General features: G+C 40.5%; 4 protein-coding genes across 4 annotated transcripts; 3 read left to right on the top strand and 1 right to left on the bottom strand.

Moving 5' to 3' along the window:
* The first annotated feature begins 1,219 nt into the window (after positions 1-1,219).
* cishb (cytokine inducible SH2-containing protein b) lies at positions 1,220-3,886 on the top strand. Its single transcript, XM_084021513.1, has 3 exons — positions 1,220-1,524; positions 2,203-2,359; positions 2,460-3,886. The coding sequence occupies exons 2-3, from the start codon at positions 2,221-2,223 to the stop codon at positions 2,960-2,962; spliced, it is 642 nt and encodes a 213-aa protein (XP_083877639.1). The 5' UTR covers positions 1,220-1,524; positions 2,203-2,220; the 3' UTR covers positions 2,963-3,886.
* A 3,391-nt stretch (positions 3,887-7,277) lies between these two features.
* Positions 7,278-10,945, top strand: LOC311024355 (transforming protein RhoA). Its single transcript, XM_084026725.1, has 5 exons — positions 7,278-7,394; positions 8,331-8,488; positions 9,443-9,563; positions 9,991-10,121; positions 10,205-10,945. The coding sequence occupies exons 2-5, from the start codon at positions 8,333-8,335 to the stop codon at positions 10,376-10,378; spliced, it is 582 nt and encodes a 193-aa protein (XP_083882851.1). The 5' UTR covers positions 7,278-7,394; positions 8,331-8,332; the 3' UTR covers positions 10,379-10,945.
* Positions 10,946-11,428: 483 nt separating this feature from the next.
* tmem43 (transmembrane protein 43) lies at positions 11,429-15,837 on the bottom strand. The gene is made up of 12 exons (XM_084026713.1): positions 15,679-15,837; positions 14,882-15,022; positions 14,589-14,723; positions 14,062-14,156; positions 13,895-13,944; positions 13,710-13,779; positions 13,545-13,615; positions 13,319-13,440; positions 13,123-13,197; positions 12,292-12,393; positions 12,062-12,179; positions 11,429-11,966 (listed from the first exon to the last, which is right to left on the bottom strand). The coding sequence occupies exons 1-12, from the start codon at positions 15,694-15,696 to the stop codon at positions 11,764-11,766; spliced, it is 1,200 nt and encodes a 399-aa protein (XP_083882839.1). The 5' UTR covers positions 15,697-15,837; the 3' UTR covers positions 11,429-11,763.
* A 797-nt stretch (positions 15,838-16,634) lies between these two features.
* Positions 16,635-19,942, top strand: LOC311029144 (rab GDP dissociation inhibitor beta). Its single transcript, XM_084034115.1, has 11 exons — positions 16,635-16,897; positions 17,262-17,369; positions 17,488-17,584; positions 17,821-17,958; positions 18,043-18,241; positions 18,338-18,469; positions 18,567-18,666; positions 18,746-18,917; positions 19,056-19,200; positions 19,290-19,344; positions 19,446-19,942. Exons 1-11 carry the CDS (start codon positions 16,856-16,858, stop codon positions 19,590-19,592), a joined length of 1,335 nt encoding a protein of 444 aa, XP_083890241.1. The 5' UTR covers positions 16,635-16,855; the 3' UTR covers positions 19,593-19,942.
* The last annotated feature ends 131 nt before the right edge of the window (positions 19,943-20,073 follow it).

The raw sequence follows: 20,073 nt of genomic DNA, 5'->3' as shown, positions 1-20,073 counted from the left end.
GATTATCCGTATATTGCCTCAGTAAGGCAGCCTATGATTTATCATCATGAAAATTCATCCACATCACATTTACAGTTGCCTTTGCCTCCGTCAGTCACCTGAGCGAGGTTTGACTACACTCAACTGAATGCTGCTGTTTTACATGGTCCTACAATAAAATATTTTCTTTATTTTGTAGCATTTGAGTCCTCATTTCTCTCTTTCTCCGTGACTGTGTTTGTGTGATATTGTAATAGTCATGCAGGCCAGCAGCAGCAGGGATCACAGCTCAGTAGTAGAGGTCAATTGGTTGTATGTGTTTTCCAGGAAGTCGCTCTACTCAGAAGCATTCAACTGTGCCGTTCTGCTCCTTTCATTCCTCTCGGGAAAGCCTTTTTCCTGTCACAGCTTTCAAGCGAGCCGAGCATTATCTTTGTTGATGGGAACTGTGTAGTGGGTGATGATGAACCTTGGCTTTGTGAAGACAGACTGACTTCTGACATGACACAGATCAGTTCATTTCAAGGAAAACAATCAACTGCTGGTAATTTCCTGCATCACAAGATAAAACTAGAAATAAACACTGGCTGAAATGGTATTCTTCAGGGCTATATATATATATATATATATATATATATATATATAAAGCAGCATCAAACACATTAATGCTGGCAGCTGCATCAAAACAGACAGAGGTAACTCAAGCAAAACAGAGTTAACGCAAATATTACCGGAAGTAAGGCTACTTGCCTTCAACAAAAAACATCAGTGTAGAAAAAAACTGCAGGTAAATAAAACATTACATTTAAAACTCTACAATCAGCTCAAATTTAATTCTGGATTAAATTAAAGCATTGCCATACTTTGTGTGGAGAACCAGTGTTCAATATTAAATACATAAAAAATACATACAATGGCATTATAAAATAAAACGGAATACAAATAGTGATGATTCATTCACTCACTTACAGCAAATAATTAAGTAATTCACCACACCGTTTACAACATTTCTCACAGCCAAGTTTAGGATGAGCTTGTCTGTAACTCCATTTTCTCAAACGTTTTCACTCTGTTTTGTAAAGAACGAAAGCAAGTTGACAGAGTAGCGACATTATCGCATCTTAATTTGAAATCCGTACCGGAAGCGGTGTGCGCGTTGACAGCGAAGTGACGCTGCTGGTGGCGGCTTGTCCGTCGCTGCGGGCGCTGAAACGCAAAACCTTTCTTGGAAACGGATTCCTGGAATTTACGTCAGTCAAGGCTGAACTGTGCTGTTTTCTGTCAGCAGTTTACTGAATATAGAGCTCGCCTCGCGCTCACAGTTTCACTCGCAGCAGACTGCCGGTAAACACACTCGGATATTCTCTTCTCATCTTTATTACGAGATAGTAACAAGGAATATTTTTATTTGTTGGCCCACATCCGAGACTTTTCTGCCATTGTGATCAATTATTTACTCGGAGGAACTGCTGGATTATTGACTGTTTATTCAACTTTTCTTTTTACCAAACTGGTCGTGATCCTTATGATAGCCTTTGGTTCCAGGTAAGATTATTAAAGATTTAAAACAAATAACATAAATATCCTTTGAGGAATTCCTACCAGTACTTTACTTGAGTATTAACATTATCTGCTACTCCTACACTATTCAGGGGGAAACATTGTACTTTTTAATTCACTTACAGATACATAATTAGTTCAGTTACTAGTTACTCTGCAGATCCAGATTAATCATAATATATTATCAACAAATACATTGCAATTTATTATTAAAAATAAATATAAGACTTTATTGATCCCTTGGTGAAATTCACAAGACAACCCAGCAATGTATATACTAATCAAAATTAGCCCCTCCAGCTGCAGCATTAACTAATGTACATATTAATGGATCAGTAATTCAAATCCAATACATTATTCTGAATTGGAGCATTCTGCAGGACTACTTTCACGTTTTGTACTTCAAGTGGATTTTGATGCTTATACTATGATCTTAATGCATGGAGTATTTCTATACTCTGGTTTTGCTACTTTTATTTCAGTAAAGAAAAACCCTGAATACTTCTTCTTCCACTGGTGGTTTTGTGCTTGTCAGCTCAAATCTTTCCTTTTTGTTTAGGATTTGTTTTACTTACTTTACTTGAGTACATACACTCTACAATATAAGCTTGCACAAAGGTCCTTTTAGATATGTATCATGTATCGTCACGTCCATATTAACAGGGCTGCTGTCGGTCAGAAATGGTTGCCCGGGCACTGACCATTTTCCATCATGAGGCACAAGGAGGTTCATGTTGTCCACATCCCTCTCCCCCACCCTGCGACCCAGCAGATGATCTCAGCTGCATCGCTACAACTTTCCAGTATCTACAGACTTCAGGTACACCTGCAGTCTCACTGATTTTGACTTCACATTTAGCTTTTTTGAAATACAACATCTGACTGTTTTTTCCTTATCCAAACCATCCGTGCGATCCCAGGCTGGTACTGGGGCTCCATCTCAGCGGGCGAAGCTCGGGAAGCTCTCCTACAACAGCCCGAAGGCACGTTTCTGGTGCGGGACAGCAGTCATCCTCAGTACATGCTAGCTCTATCAGCGAAGACCCGCTGCGGCCCCACCAGTATACGCATAGACTACAGCAGGGGCTCTTTCTGGCTGGACTCCATTTCCCCTGGCCTGCCTCACCTGCAGTTCCCAGACGTTCTCAGCCTCATACAGCACTACACGGCCTCCTGCCACACGTCCCAGGGCCAGGCCACTAATGACATCCGTGCCCAAACGAAGCCTGACCCTGCCAAGCACACAGCTAAGAACAGCGGAGTGCTTCTAAAGCTGCTGCATCCCCTGCACAAACCAGAGGCCTTTCCTTCTTTGCAGCACCTGACGCGCCTCACCATCAACAGACATGCAATCTGCCCCGACCAGCTGCCGCTCCCAAAGCCTCTGCTGCGCTATCTGCAGGACTACCCTTTCCTCATATGAGGGTCTCTGTCCCTCTGGTGCAGGATACAGAGACAGGGACGTGGGTCAGGGTCACACTCTGTGACCACAAACAGTGAAGCTGGGACAGTTTGACCCAAACCAAGCAACAACAAACAAGAATATTGAAATTAATTAGCTCGCTCAGTCTTGCTACAGTGTACTACTGTTGTTCCTCCAGAATAATATTTTGTTTCAGCTACTGTAAACTGATTTTTATTTCTACGATGCTATTCTTTATTTGTCCCATAGCACAAACCTTTTAATAATAATGTTTTATCTTCAAATCTCTTTGCTTTGGAGCTCATTGTGTGGGACCGTAGGTTTGCAAATAGTGTTGAACAAAGCAATGTTTATTCCCTCTTCAGGAAATCAATGAACTGGATGAGCCATGGCTAAGCCAACGGCAATACATGGGGGGGCAAAATAGGTCTGCACACTGTTAGGCACCTCATGGAACACTTTTGGGCACTATAATCATCACAAAGTCTCCCCCCTTTGACCAGTTATTGTTGTTATCGCTATGTGTCTTCGTGTGTTTTGTTTTGAGCTAAGGGGAACACAAGAGGTTCCCTGCCGAGTCACAATGTTCTTATTTCAGTGTGTCTGAATTGTTTTGGACAAATCCAATAACGGTATAATTTTAATATAATAATTAAGAATTCTAATAGTTGAGAGTACACTGGTAACATGTAACCAATACTATGAGCCAGACTGACATTATTAAACGTGACATGCAGACGGGAGGGCCAGAGATGGGTGACGAGTCATTTCAAAAGAAAAAAAGTTTGTCTTTCCTTAAATCAGATATCTTCTTACAAAATCAGTACTAGCATGAATGTCAGAGGATTTTTGTGGGGGAATCTGTTGTTCATTATTAAAGTGTGTTTATAAACATTTTTTATTCTCAGAAGAGGGTCACATGTCTGTGGTTTGTTGGGGGGGGGGATTTCAAAGTGTGTCCCTTTTCACTGTTGAAATACCAGCCACTTGAACATACAGATGAATGTGAGGTATTAGTATTACCGTTTTCATGGAAATAGCCTGAGTTGGATTCCACGAGGTGGAACTGAGCAGTGCTGAGAAAGCCTCTTATCAGGATTAGAGTGAGAGCTACGGTTATTAATACACGGCTGCAGCAGCTGAGAACGGACACTCTCTCTCTCTGTCTGTCTTAATCTATCTGTCTGAAACATTTAAACCATTTTTCAGTCCATATATAAATGGTTGTTATCATGGAAACACTTGTGTCATTATAATCTCTCTCAAGTTCATGAAAGCACTGACGTTTCTGACCCGTAAGAGCTGACAGAGGATAAGTAGCAAAACCACAATGGAAGGTTTTGTCAAAAGTGTGTCCTAAAATATTCAATGTAAAAGAACCTTTAGTTTATGTAAAAGTAGTACAATAATACCACGAGGTCAAGTCTTATCAAAATGTATGCTAAAGTTAAGTATCTTACATAGATTACCAATTGGGCAACTACCCCATGGATCCAGACCTATAGGGGGCCTGCAAGTTCTTTATGGTTATTTTATTAGCTGCAAATTTGTTTGACAATTTGCACTACAGTCCAATATCAACCAGGGTGGGAGCCGTGGCCCCTGTCTTGGAAATATGAGAACATGCACTACTAAAGCACATCCATTGGCATGATAACAGCATTAATGCGTGTCCTTCTTCATTACCTGATCTTTACACCATGCGCCAAAATCTATTTTTAAAAAGCATTTATAATACATTTGACATGTCACGGTAGGAAAGGCACATCTGTAAATACAATTAGACCAATGATGGCTGCTTCGGTTTCAGGGTCCCGTGCACGCTGGCCCACTAGGACATTTGAACGGTGATATTGTGAATGTTATAAGCAACATGCTTTTCCTTATATGGCAAGTAAAATGTCTGCTGTGAAAAAGCCTATTCTGCTTAAAGCAGCAACATTCAATATTCAGAGCAATAATAGTGCAGTAAACAACTATTATTGGCTGTATAAAAATATAGTGGTGTAATGTCTACCTGAGCAGAGAAGGTTGCTCCCCCTCTTATGTGTAGTATTATATGAGATTCTCCTTAGCTGACACAGCCGGGCCAGCTGTGCATGCTTTATTGCATGTTCATGCATGTTAGTGATGGCTAGCTCTTGGCCGCTGCTCTGCACTGCTCGTCTACAGCTGATAAACCCTCCAGTTTGTACTGTTAGCTCAGGAGTCACCATGTTGAGAGCCGAGAGGCAATCAGAATGCTCCTAATCTCCTTTCTTGCATATGGTGCTGATTCCTAAATTAATCTGTGTTTCATGGAGACATTTCTTTCATCAAATTACCAAACAGCAACCCTGGGGCCATGTAGACCTGTTATTCTAGAAATAATGTATACAGTTCACATAGGAGAAGTAACAGGGGCGCTTATAGTGTCTTTGAATCATTTTTGAGTTGAATCCAGCTGTCTGTATTAATTTGCATGGCATGGAGGAGTATTTACACTCTCCCTTCCGCTAGCATTCCATATGAAAACGTGATCTGCGTCTCCATCTGGTGAATAAATCAGAGAATTGATTGTAATTCAACAGGCCTAGAGCTTTGGTATAGAACTGAGCTGTCCAAATATAGACCAAAGGGTTATTGTTTTCTTTGATTGGGAACATGTACGGAGGTCTGATGATTCATCTTTATCAACACTGCTAGAACAGTTGTATTTGTAAAAACGTAATGCCTATATTGACATTTATATTGACATAATAGTTCCCTGAGGTACCCAAATGGCCAATTTGAAGATTCTACCTAACCCTACTCAAACCTCCCTAACTTTACTAGCATTAATCTTGGTTATGTTCAGATGTTGTGATATGGTATAGAGGGCTGCAACTGCATCATTCCAAAGAGATATTCACTAAAAATGTACAGTTTTATTAGGCAGAAATTAAAGCTTTCGTGTATATTGTGTACATCTAAATTTACATATACCCATTACCCAATAACATAAGTACACCATTAAAGGAATCTTACAAGTGTTGCCATCTTTTACTGTATTACTTTTTCGATACCAAGATTAGTCAAATGTCTAGGACCATGTAGGGATATTACAGGTACACGTAAATGTTTGTCAAGTCAAGTCAAGTCATCTTTATTTATATAGCACCTTTCATACATAAAAATGCAGCCCAAAGTGCTTTACATTAAAATAAAACAAACCCTTTTAACATCCCCACTCCCCGCACCCTCATTCATGTAACACACACACACACACACACACACAAACACACAAGCTACACCGATACATACCCCCCCACCCCGCAAGATAAAATTGAATGAATATGGCCGAGCACTGATAGACCAACTGAGGAAACACCATCCTAAGGGAGCCCTCCCCACCGAGAGCCGTCCAAGCCCACGACTACAGGGGACGCCGCCACAGAGACCACCCCGACCCAGACAGATAGGGACCCATACCACGGCCATAAAGCCCTGGGGCAGGACTCCCCAACTATCCAGGCCTGGACAACCCCTAGGACGGCACCCCCGCAGGCAGGCCAGACAGAGCTCCCGGAGTGGAGGGCCCCATGTCAATAAACGTTACATTAGGTCTGACTATATATATATGAACCATAGATAATATTCCGAACACTAGTACTACTACTCCTAAATTGAAAACATATATTATATCGACAGCCCATACATGTTGGAGAAAAAGAGGGCATATAAAGGCAAATCACTACACATATTTTGGCATCTGCCCGATGTGTGTTACAGTATTTTGGGTGATCTACCAGAAGAAATAATAGGAAATGACGGATGCTTAAAATACTTATAAAAGCAGCAGCAAAAAAAGAAAGAAAGAAAAAGCCATCACTCGTAAATGGTTAGAGGCCGATCCACCTAAAGTAGAACTGACTTGAAATCAGCAGAGATGACTGAGATGGAAAGACTGACTTTCCTTCTATGACGCTTACACTTTAAATGATATGCCAAAAATGAAGTACTGTTTAAAGACCCCCTGCCTATAATCCATAACATACTAGGATGTGTGACAGATATGCAACAGACAGTCATTGTCTGCTATATATTGTGACTATCATAACGCCTGGCAATGATGTTGTTGTTCTGTATTATTGGTATTATTATTTTTGACCAAAAAATATCAAATTAAATGTGTCAATAATTATAATAATGATAATAACAATACAAATAATGACAAGCAAATGTATAATTATAAGCATAATGATAACAGAAATAATATGAACCAAGCAATAATGTATTACATGTATAAGGTAATATTGTAATGATTGTACAATAGTGTATTGTTATCCTCTCCCCACCCCCTCACTTCCCTCCTGTTAATCCTCCAGCAGCAGCGGCGCAGTCAGGGAGCAGCGACAGAGGCCAACAAAGCACTACTTGGAAATCAATTTGATTGATTTTAGCCAATCACTAGGTAAGAATGTTATATTTACAAGCGATATTGAGTTGCAGTGTGCTGTCAGTACATTTATTGGCAGTTATATCGTTATATGTACTTTGTTAACCTATATTTTCATCCGATATTCTGCTGACGCTAGCTTGCTAGCTAGCTAACAGACCGATAAAGTCGCTCTGACTTCCGTTATGCTAAGCTAGCCCGGTCGTTAGCTAGCCGTACCGGTTTTGGGACTCAAAGGGAAAAGCAAGGTTTGCCATGGTAGTTTGTGAGCAACCACAAAGACTGCCGTGGTACTAGATGTATTATGTCATAAATATTGCACATGTATACTTACCACATTTTGAATAATGTAAAGATCTAAACCTAGCGCACTATCCGGCTAACGCTAGCTGGTTAGCTACAGTAGCTAGCGTCAAGTCTTTTGTAAACAGAACCTCCTAGCTAACATAAATCTAGGTCAGCCTACATTACGGTGATTCACAATTGCTGTTACCAGGTAGCAACACGTTCGCTTTTAGGTTAGTTTAGTCAGTTCCCCAATGGTGACGTGGGACGAACGTATACACGGACACATTTCTCAATCTTGATCCCGGGGTGGGTCAGAAACACCGGAGCGGAAATCTTCGCGGAAGAGAGTTCCTAGTCTCATTTTAAATGTTAAGCTCAAATCGAGACATGGGCTAAACCTAACCCACCTGTTCTTCCGTGTATAGAAACCTTCTGTAAAACTGACCGACTATAACCGGCCGCGATGTTGTTGTTGCCACAGAAAGCTAAACAGTTAGCCTCGGGTATTTCAGACGGGTTTGGCGTTGTGTCAACACAGCTGAAGGTTACCGGCTGCTCATCATAGAGGTAGAAGTTGTATAATGCTGGTTGCAAAACGATTTACGCCTGTTAGTTTATGTTCTCATGTCCTAACCTCTGACGTTTTCTGTCCCTTGTCTGCAGCAATGGCAGCAATCAGGAAAAAGCTGGTCATAGTAGGAGATGGAGCCTGTGGGAAGACCTGTCTGCTCATTGTGTTCAGTAAGGACCAGTTTCCAGAGGTCTACGTGCCCACGGTGTTTGAGAACTATGTTGCTGATATTGAAGTTGATAGCAAACAGGTATGAATTAATTTTGCTCTTCCCACATTTTAGATCAGATCAATACGATGTAACTTACAGTAGCAGCTGGGTGCTGGTTGGTTGTACTCGTTTTCCACCCCTTCTCACCAACAATCGTAAAGGATTAATGTAATGATTAATACAAATAAAGTTGACCAACCCTGAGGGTTTGGATTAATGACAGGCTTGTTGATATGATTAAGATATGATTATGAGTAAGTGCATAATAAAAGCGCGTACTCGCTTTACTTTGGATACACTTTTAAATCACATGGTATCTTGGTTGTGCTTTAAAGATGTAGTTTAAATCACACAAATGAATCTGCTTTGCCTGACATGACCTTTATTTAATGAATATTGCATTTTATTTACTGTCCATTTTATTTGTTTGAATAAGTGTAATCTAAGTGTGAAAAGTGGGCACTATTTTATAGTCCATATTCAGTATTCAGTTGTGTGAATTTTTAGAGGCACTACTTAGTGCATAGGTTACACAATCAGAAATAATTCCACAATGCAATGCATGATTTTATAGATGCAAAAATTACACCCACACAACACAACACCAGCAACATGACAATGATTCCCCAATTTACTGTATATTGATTTGTGAATTGAGATTTTTAACACTTTAGTTTAGCTACAAATTAGTACTTTACATCAATGCATACCAACAATCAAACTTGACTTCACCAGGATTTTTATCAAAATATCAATTTCAGCCATGAAACTTGTCATCTTCGTATCCTGATTATCAGTATCCCTGTTTATTAATTTTATTTTTAAAAGCTAAATTAACCATGTTAAAGTGTTTTTTCATGTAAAATGTTAGGAGTATTACTGAATACAGGAAAACATTTGTATGCACTCATTAAATCCATATTAGTTCAAAGCTGTAGACCCGAAACTTCCTGAATGTGGTTTGGCTTGATAGCTTTTTAACTCTCATGGCAGGTTGAGTTAGCACTCTGGGATACAGCAGGTCAAGAAGACTACGACAGACTACGCCCTCTCTCCTATCCCGACACCGATGTCATTCTCATGTGCTTCTCTATCGACAGCCCCGACAGTCTCGGTAAGTTGAAACGGAGAGCTGACGTGTCGTTAACGGTTGTGGTTCAATTTTCTGTTACACATGTAAATGTAATCTAAATGCTAGTGAAGGTTTTGCATAAAGGATTATTTGGAGAGGAAACACAGTTCAGATGTAGTACAATAGTATTCTATTATTATATTTAGGAGGGAAGAACACAGACTAGCCTGATTTAAAATGTCCACTAACAATGTCATGTTGAGAACCAGCCACAAACAAAATTGGAAATACAATCCTCCTCTGGTCATTGCATCATACTTGATTTACATCACAACTGCAGAAATGCACACACATCAAGTTATTTATCACAAATTCATGGGGAAACCTGTGCAACACAATTCATCTCACCCACGTGCATCATGTAGCTGCGTGTGTGTTCCAACTGATGGTCTTTTGTCTGCTCATTTAGAGAACATCCCAGAGAAGTGGACTCCAGAGGTAAAACACTTCTGCCCTAATGTTCCCATTATACTGGTGGGAAATAAAAAGGACCTGCGTAACGATGAGCACACCCGGAGGGAGCTTGCCAAAATGAAGCAGGTAGAGAGAAAAAAAAGTTACAAACACTTTAACAGTCTTCTAGTGTTGCCTGTGTCTTAAGCTTCTCCTGACCTTGTCTTAAGGAACCTGTGAAACCAGAGGATGGGCGGGACATGGCGAACAGGATCAGTGCCTTTGGATACATGGAGTGCTCTGCAAAAACAAAGGATGGTGTGAGGGAAGTGTTCGAGATGGCCACCAGGGCTGCACTACAGGCCAGGCGGGGAAAGAAGAGCAGTAAATGTGTCCTACTGTAAACGGGGCACGAGGACTGCTTCCGTTAGGGGAAAGAAGAAGCATTAGGTCAAACCTACCCCTAAACACACCCAAACAAAGGACTGTTCTCCCCAGTTTTTACTAAAGGTGTAATGCTTTTACTTTTTTTGTCTTAAGCGAAAGTAGTCAGGTTCTGTCAGTATTCAATTTTGAGGTTATGGAAAATACTTTTTTGTACTTTAACATGAGTAAATTTGCCATAATGAAACCTCCTTTATCAACATGTACTATGTAATCAAAGAGGTCAGCCAGGAGACCTGTCGTGTCATACCTGCCAACTACAGTTAAGTGCTAAAGCCCTGCCTGCTGATCTGAGTAAGTTTCCACAGCTGACTAGGGTGAAGTACCTGTACACTGTGACCCACAGTCCTTTAATTGTTTCAACAACCAGACGCACACATGAAGTCAAAATTTGTTTGTGTGCTTCCTATACAAATCCTATGTGCATTATGATCACATGCACCATGAGACTGGAAAGTCATTTTGTTAAAATGCAAATGGAAACTTAGTGTTTTGTGTAATAAATTACTTTGTAAGAATCTTGATAATTTGTATCACTTACTTATTAAACACAGAATGACACTTAACCCGGTGAGTTATATTCCAGCTGGGATACAGAATAAAGATTTTAAGAAAGAGATGCAACCTTTTTTCTTTTTTAACATACAACTAACTTGATACTGGCCTATTTGCATATGCATCTAAATCCCTACACATGCATTTCAGAGTGGGGGGGGGGGGTGCAGATTCCTGGGTCAGCCACAGTAGCATTGTAGATAATACAAGCCTTTGGTTCTCTCATCAACCCCGACAGATGCATGACTCTTGACGATCATATTGTCATTTGAAATAAAAATCACCCTGACCTCTGCAGAGTGCCCTTACAGGTACAGGATCTCCAGTGGGTCTCCAGGTGTGGTTTAAAAGGTCAAAATCAATCAAAATGTAATCTATTTTGTCCACATATTCACTTAAATTGCTTAATAAAACTTCTAACTTGTCTATCTGTGATAAGCCAATACCATTCAGACTCATCATGTCAGTGCTTTATTTGACATACATGCATACAAACCATTCAAAATTGCAGATTGTGTTTTTTTGGCATTTTACTACAAGCGGTATTTTTGTTGAGACAGCACTGACATCCATCACATCAGCAGTGGTGGAGGTGTGATTTCTTTTTATCCAAAAATATATCTCCAGGCTGACAAAGTGATCACCACTGTAACTGCAGAACACATTCATCACCATCGTATGTCTGTTTTACCCTAGAAGGAAATTGATTTGTGGTTTGTAACCCAGCTGTGGCTGCACAATCCCAACAGCCAGTCATCAGATCTTTTTGTGATATCCATCAGTTTGACAGTCATTCATTCTTCTTGACTGGAAGTGTTGAGCGGGCAAGAAACACTGGGATCAGCGCTACTGCTCCCAGAGCCAAAGACACTAACGGTCGGTAGAAAAACCAACCGACTCCGATGGTGAGGAGGGAGAGAGAGCAGGAGACACACAGGGCGAAGATCTTCAGCCCCACAGACACTAGCTCTCTGATTATAGGAACCCAATCAACTGTAGACACACAACAAAGCGCATTAAGAACGAGATATGCAGGTGAAAAATGCATCTATGATGTGGATGTACAGCAGCGGTGAGGGTTTGTTTACCCAGTGTGTAGATGATTCGCATGGTCAGCTGAATACTGAGGAACATGATGCCCCAGCCTGCTGCCCTGAGTCCCCATGTCTTCATACTGTTGTGCTGGAGTTCTTTTTCAATAACCTCCTACAGAAAATAATACAAATGTGTGTTAACTAGACACATATGGGTATGAATCTTTTACCATTTCACAAACAACTGCAGTGTCCAAGAAATAAAAATAAAAAAACGCACTGACCTCTGCAGAGAGCTCCTCCAGGTACAGGATCTCCAGTGTGTCTCCTGATTTGGTTTTAAAAGGCATCAGCTGTTCCCCCTTCTGCATCGCCACAATACTGACCTGAAAAGCAGTTATTGGTCATCACAATGAACAAGACCACAAGATTAGTCATTCAATTGTTCAAAAATTAATTGGCAACTATTTTGATCAATTGTTAGAGTCCTTTTCCAGGCAAAATGCTCAAACATTGCCTGGACCCAACTGCGTATCCTCACAACAAATGTGAGGATGTGCTGCTTTTCTTTATCTTGTGTGACAGAAAACATCCTTTAGTGTTGGACTGTGGCTCGGACAAAACTAGCGACCTCACTAAAGGAAATTGTGATTTTGTTCACCATTTAATGACAATTTAGCCAATTCCATATTATTTGTAGTTAGTATACAATAAATTAACATACTTTGATCTGGTATATGATAGTTTATAGACCAAAAACATTTGTTATGAAAATATTTAGCAGATTTATCAATCATGACAATAATTGTTAGTTGCAGTTAGTTTCAATAATCCCAAAAGTTTGTACTATCTTTAAATTACTTTAACGATTAATGTATTATCCAAATGAATGTTGCTTGATTTTCTGTTGATCAACTGGACCATCAGATTAACCGTCTCAACACTGGTTGAAAAGTTCAGTTATTAAAGATTTTGATGCATGCGATAAATACCAACATATCTGCATCACATGGTCTGAACACAATGGAAATAAATGCAGAAAATATTTCAAATGAATAATTCATTCATGTCATCATATTAAATTAATATTATAACTGGTCTTCTGCAGCACTCACAGTTTGAGCCAATCCAAGGGCAGATGTCTCGCCACTCAGTCCAGCGAAGGAGAATCTCACACGTACATCCCCAACCTTATAGAAAAAAACATCATCATACTTAATAAAATCCTGAATAATAACTACTGCACCAAATGTAGAACATAATTCATCAGAGATGTACGTTTCTATGAGAAGTTCACATCATGATGCTCACCTCTGGCCTGCGGGGGTTTTGAGTGTGATAGAAGTAATCATCATCAATGCTGAGAAAAGGGTCCGGGTCAGAAAGATCCCTGAGACTAAGTGTCTGGAAGTTTTCTATCTGCTCCACCAGACCTGAGGAGGACCAATCAATCGGTTGATAAGAGTCAATTTAACGGTGTGACACACAATAATCTGTGTAATTTCTATATGTAGTGTGTTTATGTCAGTAAAGATACCTTTAGACAGAATGAAAGGTCCAACTCCGACTTCAGGAGCCACTACTGTCACACTCTCCACCGCCATGGCACTGAAATGATTAAATTAAAGATTAACTGCACACAAATTAATGCACAAAAATGCCATAGAATAGATCAGAATAATATTTTAAAACAGTCGAGTACCTTGGATTCTGGTGACCGATTTCCTTATCAAAATTACGACTGTTGATCAACTCAGATTTCCACTCGGTGTCTAAAGAAAAGGAATTTGATGCTTCAATTCACATCACACCTCTAAACAATTAATGCAGTTTCAACCAGAGTCAAGCACACCACGTTGTTACCAATCAGCAACAAAAACAACTAACTGTAGGTGTATGTCGTCTCAGTCTTGGTTTCACCATCCTCTTGGTAATCCCTGAAATGAGTGACCCAATAACAAAGTCACTTCAGGCCAATAATGTTCTGCATTCCAAGCAACATTTTTACAGCTGACCCCACCCTGAATGTTGACATACACAGACAACAGACTCACTTGCTCTCATGGTACTCCACCCACTGATACATCTCCACCTCTCTCTTCAGCTTCACTGCCTGCACCACCACTCTGTAATTGGGGTCATGGAGGGGCTACACAGACACGGGTGCATATGATTAATCATCTAAGTAAAATTTACTTCACTATTGTTGCATCTAAGTAACAGAATAAATCAGTACTGATATAGACAGCAATAACTTTGGGTATCAGCAGATGTGAAGTTACGATCCAATACCAATGTTCAATTTAGCCACATGCCTCACTGTGTGGAAGAGGCTGGGACCATTGGTTTATGTGTAAGGATCAGCATCAGGCTTGACAGGATACAGGCATGAAATGTTAGAGGCATCAGATGTAGACTTTATGTTTTAAAAAGTGCTATATAAATGAAGCATTATTTACCGAGATGGATAATACACTTAAGTATATGCAAAGTGTTGAGTCTGGTCCCAGTTGTTCCCCTGAGAATGTATTATTAACTGTGACGTCAAAATTGCTGTGCGGTTGGAGAGAGTCCGGTCTACCTGTGAGGTGCGCAGCTGTGCAGACAGATGAACTAAACGGTAGTTGTTCTGCAGGTCGAGGCTGGAGAACGGCTCCAACGACACTACCTGGGAAAGACCCTCATTCAGGGAAGATGCTGTTTGCAGAGCCCGTCCCTGAGAACAGAAACAGTTGCAGAGAGTTGGTCTGCTGTTACACCAATATGCAACATTACACAAACAATTTGACTTACTACTTACAGTAACAGTGTGCATTGTGACTTTGATGTGATTACATGAATGCAACTGTTTCCCAATGTGTGTGTGTTTCTTACCTCATTGGTGAAAAGAACATAGATTGAGAGGAAAAACAGTCCAATGCCGACAACTGTTCCTCCTGCAGTTTGACCTAATCGCTCCAGGAATCCAGGGTTGGACTGAACAGATACACGCTTGTGTTTGTTTGGGTCTGAAAACTGAGACAATCACGGGAGAACAATTAATGTTGAATGCCAACAATTCCAACTACAGCACAACATTTAATCAATTACTCTTTTCTCAATATTATAAACTGAAGGTTCATGTTTGCCTCTACTAAAGGAACAAATCACAGCAGCACAAATATAACTAAATAACTGTTATAAAATGTATTATGTTGTGATTCACTAAATACAGTGTTTAGTAATGTAAAATAATAACCGAGCAGTTATTCTGCTACAGTTTATTGACTACTAACTCAACACAAAACTGTCAAGAGTTTTACTTCTCTCACCTGAGACAATACATAACTCAATCAGTGTGGACGCCACCAGGCTGAGGTCAAACGTGTGTCTCATCATGTCACAGAGCTAGGCGTGTTTGCTGCCACGCCCCTTTTTGTACTGTACTAAATTTACTAAAAGGTGTCAGTAAAGCGTGACAGACTGTTACAAGCCGCCATTCCCAGCAAGACATTAAACTATCCGGGAAACAGACGCCGTAAAAGATAAAATAGCTAGCGTTCGAGAGCTAGCATAATGATACGATAACCTAACGAATGCGGCAGTTGGGACGCCGAAGTTGGACGCTCGAAGCAGGAACAGCCACTGTTACATGTCACGTAAAACCAACTCACTTTAACGGAGCCACTTACTGTCTGCGCCGAAGACATTTCTCTGACTTGTTCAACTCCTCCGAGTCAAACAGTACGTGAATTAAAGTTGGAGTTTACGAAGATGCCCACATAACAGCAGCGACGGGAAGTTCAACCATCGACAGTACACGTCAGAATCCGGTTTCATTTACATCCCGGGGTAGACCGGAATTAGCCCCGGGGAGGCGGAGTCGGTGCAAGATGTCAAAACTGTGTCAAAGGCGTTTTCCACCAGACCGCCGGGTGCTCGGGCGTGTTTATCAAGCGCGAGTCCAAAGAGACGATCCACGGCGCAGACATTTTTTTAAGGCATTATGGGTAACGGAGTTTTTTTTTTTTTGGAGCTCAGCGTCAGTTTTTCAGCAAACCGCAGTCCCACTGTAATTTCTGCAGAATGTCAATCGCTTGTTTTTCGTTATTGTTGTTGACTTATGCATTTTTAAAATTAAGAAAGAGAAACAAACATAATATGCAATTTTTTTTTGGAAGCATGTTGCTTGCATTAGTGTTTGGCTTATTATTACTTAGAACATTGTGGACATATTTTTAGTGTCCCTAGTCCAGTACAGTACTTACAATATTGTAATATAACATTACAATATTGTACTTGTATCATCACTCAAATTCAAATGTCAATCTCCAAGGCCCAAAGAGGTAAAATTACCCAATGTTTCAAGAAAAAAAGGTAATATTTGAGGAAAGACAAAACAAATGAACACATACTCATGAGTTACAACTTTTATTTTTTATTTGGGGGGAGGGGATTTAAAATAAGCAGTCAAATGTTACATACACATTGGTGCATCAGTATTAACAATCTCATAATATTACATATATCAGTCACAGAGGACATTTTACTGTAGAACATGTACATTTACTTTGATAGTACATGTTGCTGATAATACTTCATTTACAGATCTCAAGTCTTCATTTAATACCTCGATCTGCAGCCAATCACACACACACAAACGCATACATTCACACATTTGCAAGCATGGACATGCCAGTCTTAAGAGGATTACTGCAAAGGGGATCACAAAGACATTAGTGTCACTTATCATCATCATATCTGTACACATATGCACACGGACACATTTAAAATACTGCCACAGGCTGCAGTCAGGCAAAGCACTGCGACTCAGTGTGGCAGTGAGAAACAAGTGGAGGGGCTGTAGGAATGGAGAACTATGATATTATTGTGCTTGGAACGGGGCTTAAGGTAAGAAAAACTATATATAGTATTAAAGGTAACAATTCATACAAATCTGTGTGTGGAAAATTACAATTGTCATTACCTGCATTTATATTAACAATTTATGCAGAAAAACTAAAGATAGACTGAATTACATTTTCATTGATGTGTTGCCTCGGCTATTCTTAATCATACGTCATAAGTGGTGGTTAAGTTTGTTCATGAGTAAAATCATCTGCATGAATCATTCACTTGCAGGCCTTCTGAGCTTCTGTTAAATGGATTTACAACAATTAACTGATGTCATTATGCCAGTCACGATGAACAGATGAACAGATGCACAGTGTGTGTGTGTGTGTGTGTGTGCTGACTGCTCTACTGTCTCTCTCAGGAATGTATCCTGTCTGTTTTATTGTCTCAAAGTGGGAAAAAGGTTCTTCACATTGACAAGAATCCTTACTATGGAGGAGAGAGTGCATCCATTTCTACCCTTGAGGAGGTGGGTTCACACAAACAACACCCAACGTGCATATCCTATATTTTCTTTTATAAAAGCTGCTGCTACATTATCATTATTATTATTTATTTGTTGTGTTTAATATTTTCTACATTTACAGTTGCACAAAAGGTTCAAAGTTCCAGGACCTGCTAAGTCTGTGGGCCACGGAAAAGAGTGGAACATCGATCTTATCCCCAAGTTTTTTCTTGCCGATGGTGAGAGCCGAGTGCATCTGAACTTGTGATTTTTGCATTAATGTAGTTAGATTAAATATGACAATTCATCATGGTTCAGTGGAGTCATAGCATGATGAATATCTCTTATATAGAGATATCGTGATACACGATTACATCATCTAAATTGATAACAAACACATACTAATTTAGCACTATAAGTTCTGTGTGTGCAGAGAGCATGCTGGTGTTAACATACTGCTGTGTCTGTGCATTAGGTGAGCTGGTGAAAATCATGGTGCACACCGAGGTTACTCGATATCTGGACTTCAAAGTCGTTGAAGGCAGCTATGTGTACAAAGCAGGCAAAGTGCACAAAGTCCCCTGCACAGAGGAAGATGCCATGCATGCTTCAGGTGACGAACCCGACCAATGTTTAATGCACAGTCATGAAGTTCTAACTCCTTTTAGTGATGTTCAACGAGACGTCTCTGTTTCAGATCTGATGGGCATGTTTGACAAGAGGAGGTTCAGGAAGCTGCTGCTCTTCGCCCTGAACTTTGACATAAGAAACCCTCGGACCTACCAGGACGTGGATCCTAACAAAATGACCACACGGGACCTCTTCTGCCGCTTTGACCTAGGACAAGATGTCATGGAGTTCACAGGTCATGCCATAGCCTTACACACCAGTGAGAGGTCAGTCACAGGAACGACTTGCATCGACCAGATTTTAAACAATGGTGATCATTTAGGTTACAACCTGGTCTTTACTGTCTCCTGGTGACGCTGCAGTTACCTGGACCAGCCGTGTGGGGAAACAATCAGACGGATCAGGCTGTACTCCGAGTCTCTGTCCCGACACAACACCAGTCCGTACCTCTACCCGGTGTACGGGCTGGGAGAACTGCCACAGGGGTTTGCAAGGTCACAAAACAATGAATCAGATTAGATGGCCTTCTAGATGTTTGTAATATTTCTGATTTCCACGTCATATTATCCAACCTGCTTCCATGTGTTTCAGACTGAGTGCAGAGTACGGAGGAACGTTCCTCTTGAACAGAACGGTAGACGAGCTTGTGATGGACAACGGCAAAGTGAGCGCTGTGAAAGCCGGGGGGAAGGCAAGTTGTGTTTACCTGGAGCAAGAGTAGTAGAAACGGTCTACTGTGTACTGAGTGAACTTGCTGTTTCTTCCAACAGCTGTTCCACTGCAAACAGCTCATTTGCGACCCCAGCTACGTCCCTAATCGAGTGAGGAAAGTGGGGCGTGTGATAAGAATCATCTGCTTATTAAACCATCCGGTTAAAAACACCCATGAGGCCAACTCCTGTCAAATCATCATCCCTCAAACTCAACTCAACAGAAAATCTGGTATTTTGGCCTTTTTTCCTCCTACCAAAGCATGAAAAATGAATCACGCATTCATTTACACGTGTGTTGCATTCCACAGGTTCTAAATTATTTGGTTGATTTTTGTCTAAGGGAGTCCCATCTGTTTTGTCCATGCAGACATTTACATATCCGTGGTGTCCTATGTCCACAACGTGGCCTCAGACGGGATGTACATTGCCACAGTGAGCACGACTGCAGAAACCAGCAACCCAGAGAAAGAAGTCCAGCCAGGGCTGGAGCTTCTCGAGCCCATCATGGAAAAGTTTGTGACGCTTTGAAATCTTTAATTTCTCTGTTTATTGTATGTTAACATTTCAATGATGTCATTTCCTGTCACCGTCTTGAATCCAGATTTGTTTCCGTCAGCAAAGTACTAGTTCCCAATGAAGATGGGAAAAAAAGTCAGGTAAGAGGGAGATTTCTGTGGAGAGAAACACTTAAATGGGGTGACATGTGGTCGGTCCAGCACTGATACATGATGTCTCCTTACTCCTCTGTCTTCACTAGATATTTGTGTCCCGCTCCTATGATGCAATAAACCACTTTGAGGCTGAATGTGAAGACATCAAAGATATGTACCGCCGGATAACGGGAGCAGAGCTTTGCTTAAGGGGATCACAGAGACACCAGTCTCACAACTCTGATGACGACTGACAAAGACTTTCAACATCAGGACCGACTGTGTCAACAGCTGGGAAGCCATAAAGAGAGTATGGATGGTTATAAAGCTACACAGCTGGAAAGCAGAGGGTGTGTTATGTAGCATGTAGATGTAAACGTTGGGAGTTTAATTTGTTTGCCATTTCTCCTTTTTGTGAAATTCTGTAAAACGTTTTGTGACTATTTAGAAAACACTTAAGTTTCAATCATATGAATTTGCAAGGTTTTGGTATGAGACAAGGTGATGCTCAATAACCATGACACAGTTCTTCAGTTTTATTGTCTTCACCACCAAAGTAAAATCCTGAGTACGCTGGCTTTTGTGATAATAAACATTTCTCTAACATTTGTCTAGAAAATACATTTTTGTGTGTGTTTCAGCTGAAACCGACTGTGAAATGATGATTTATCTGGTAAAGACAGCTGCATTTTCAATGTTTTTTTAAGCTGCTTGCATAATTACGGTCACATTTCC

The sequence above is a fragment of the Eutrigla gurnardus genome (genome assembly GCF_963514095.1).
Source record: "Eutrigla gurnardus genome assembly, chromosome: 2".
NCBI lineage: Eukaryota > Metazoa > Chordata > Actinopteri > Perciformes > Triglidae > Eutrigla > Eutrigla gurnardus.
This window is presented reverse-complemented; position numbering and strand designations above follow the sequence as displayed.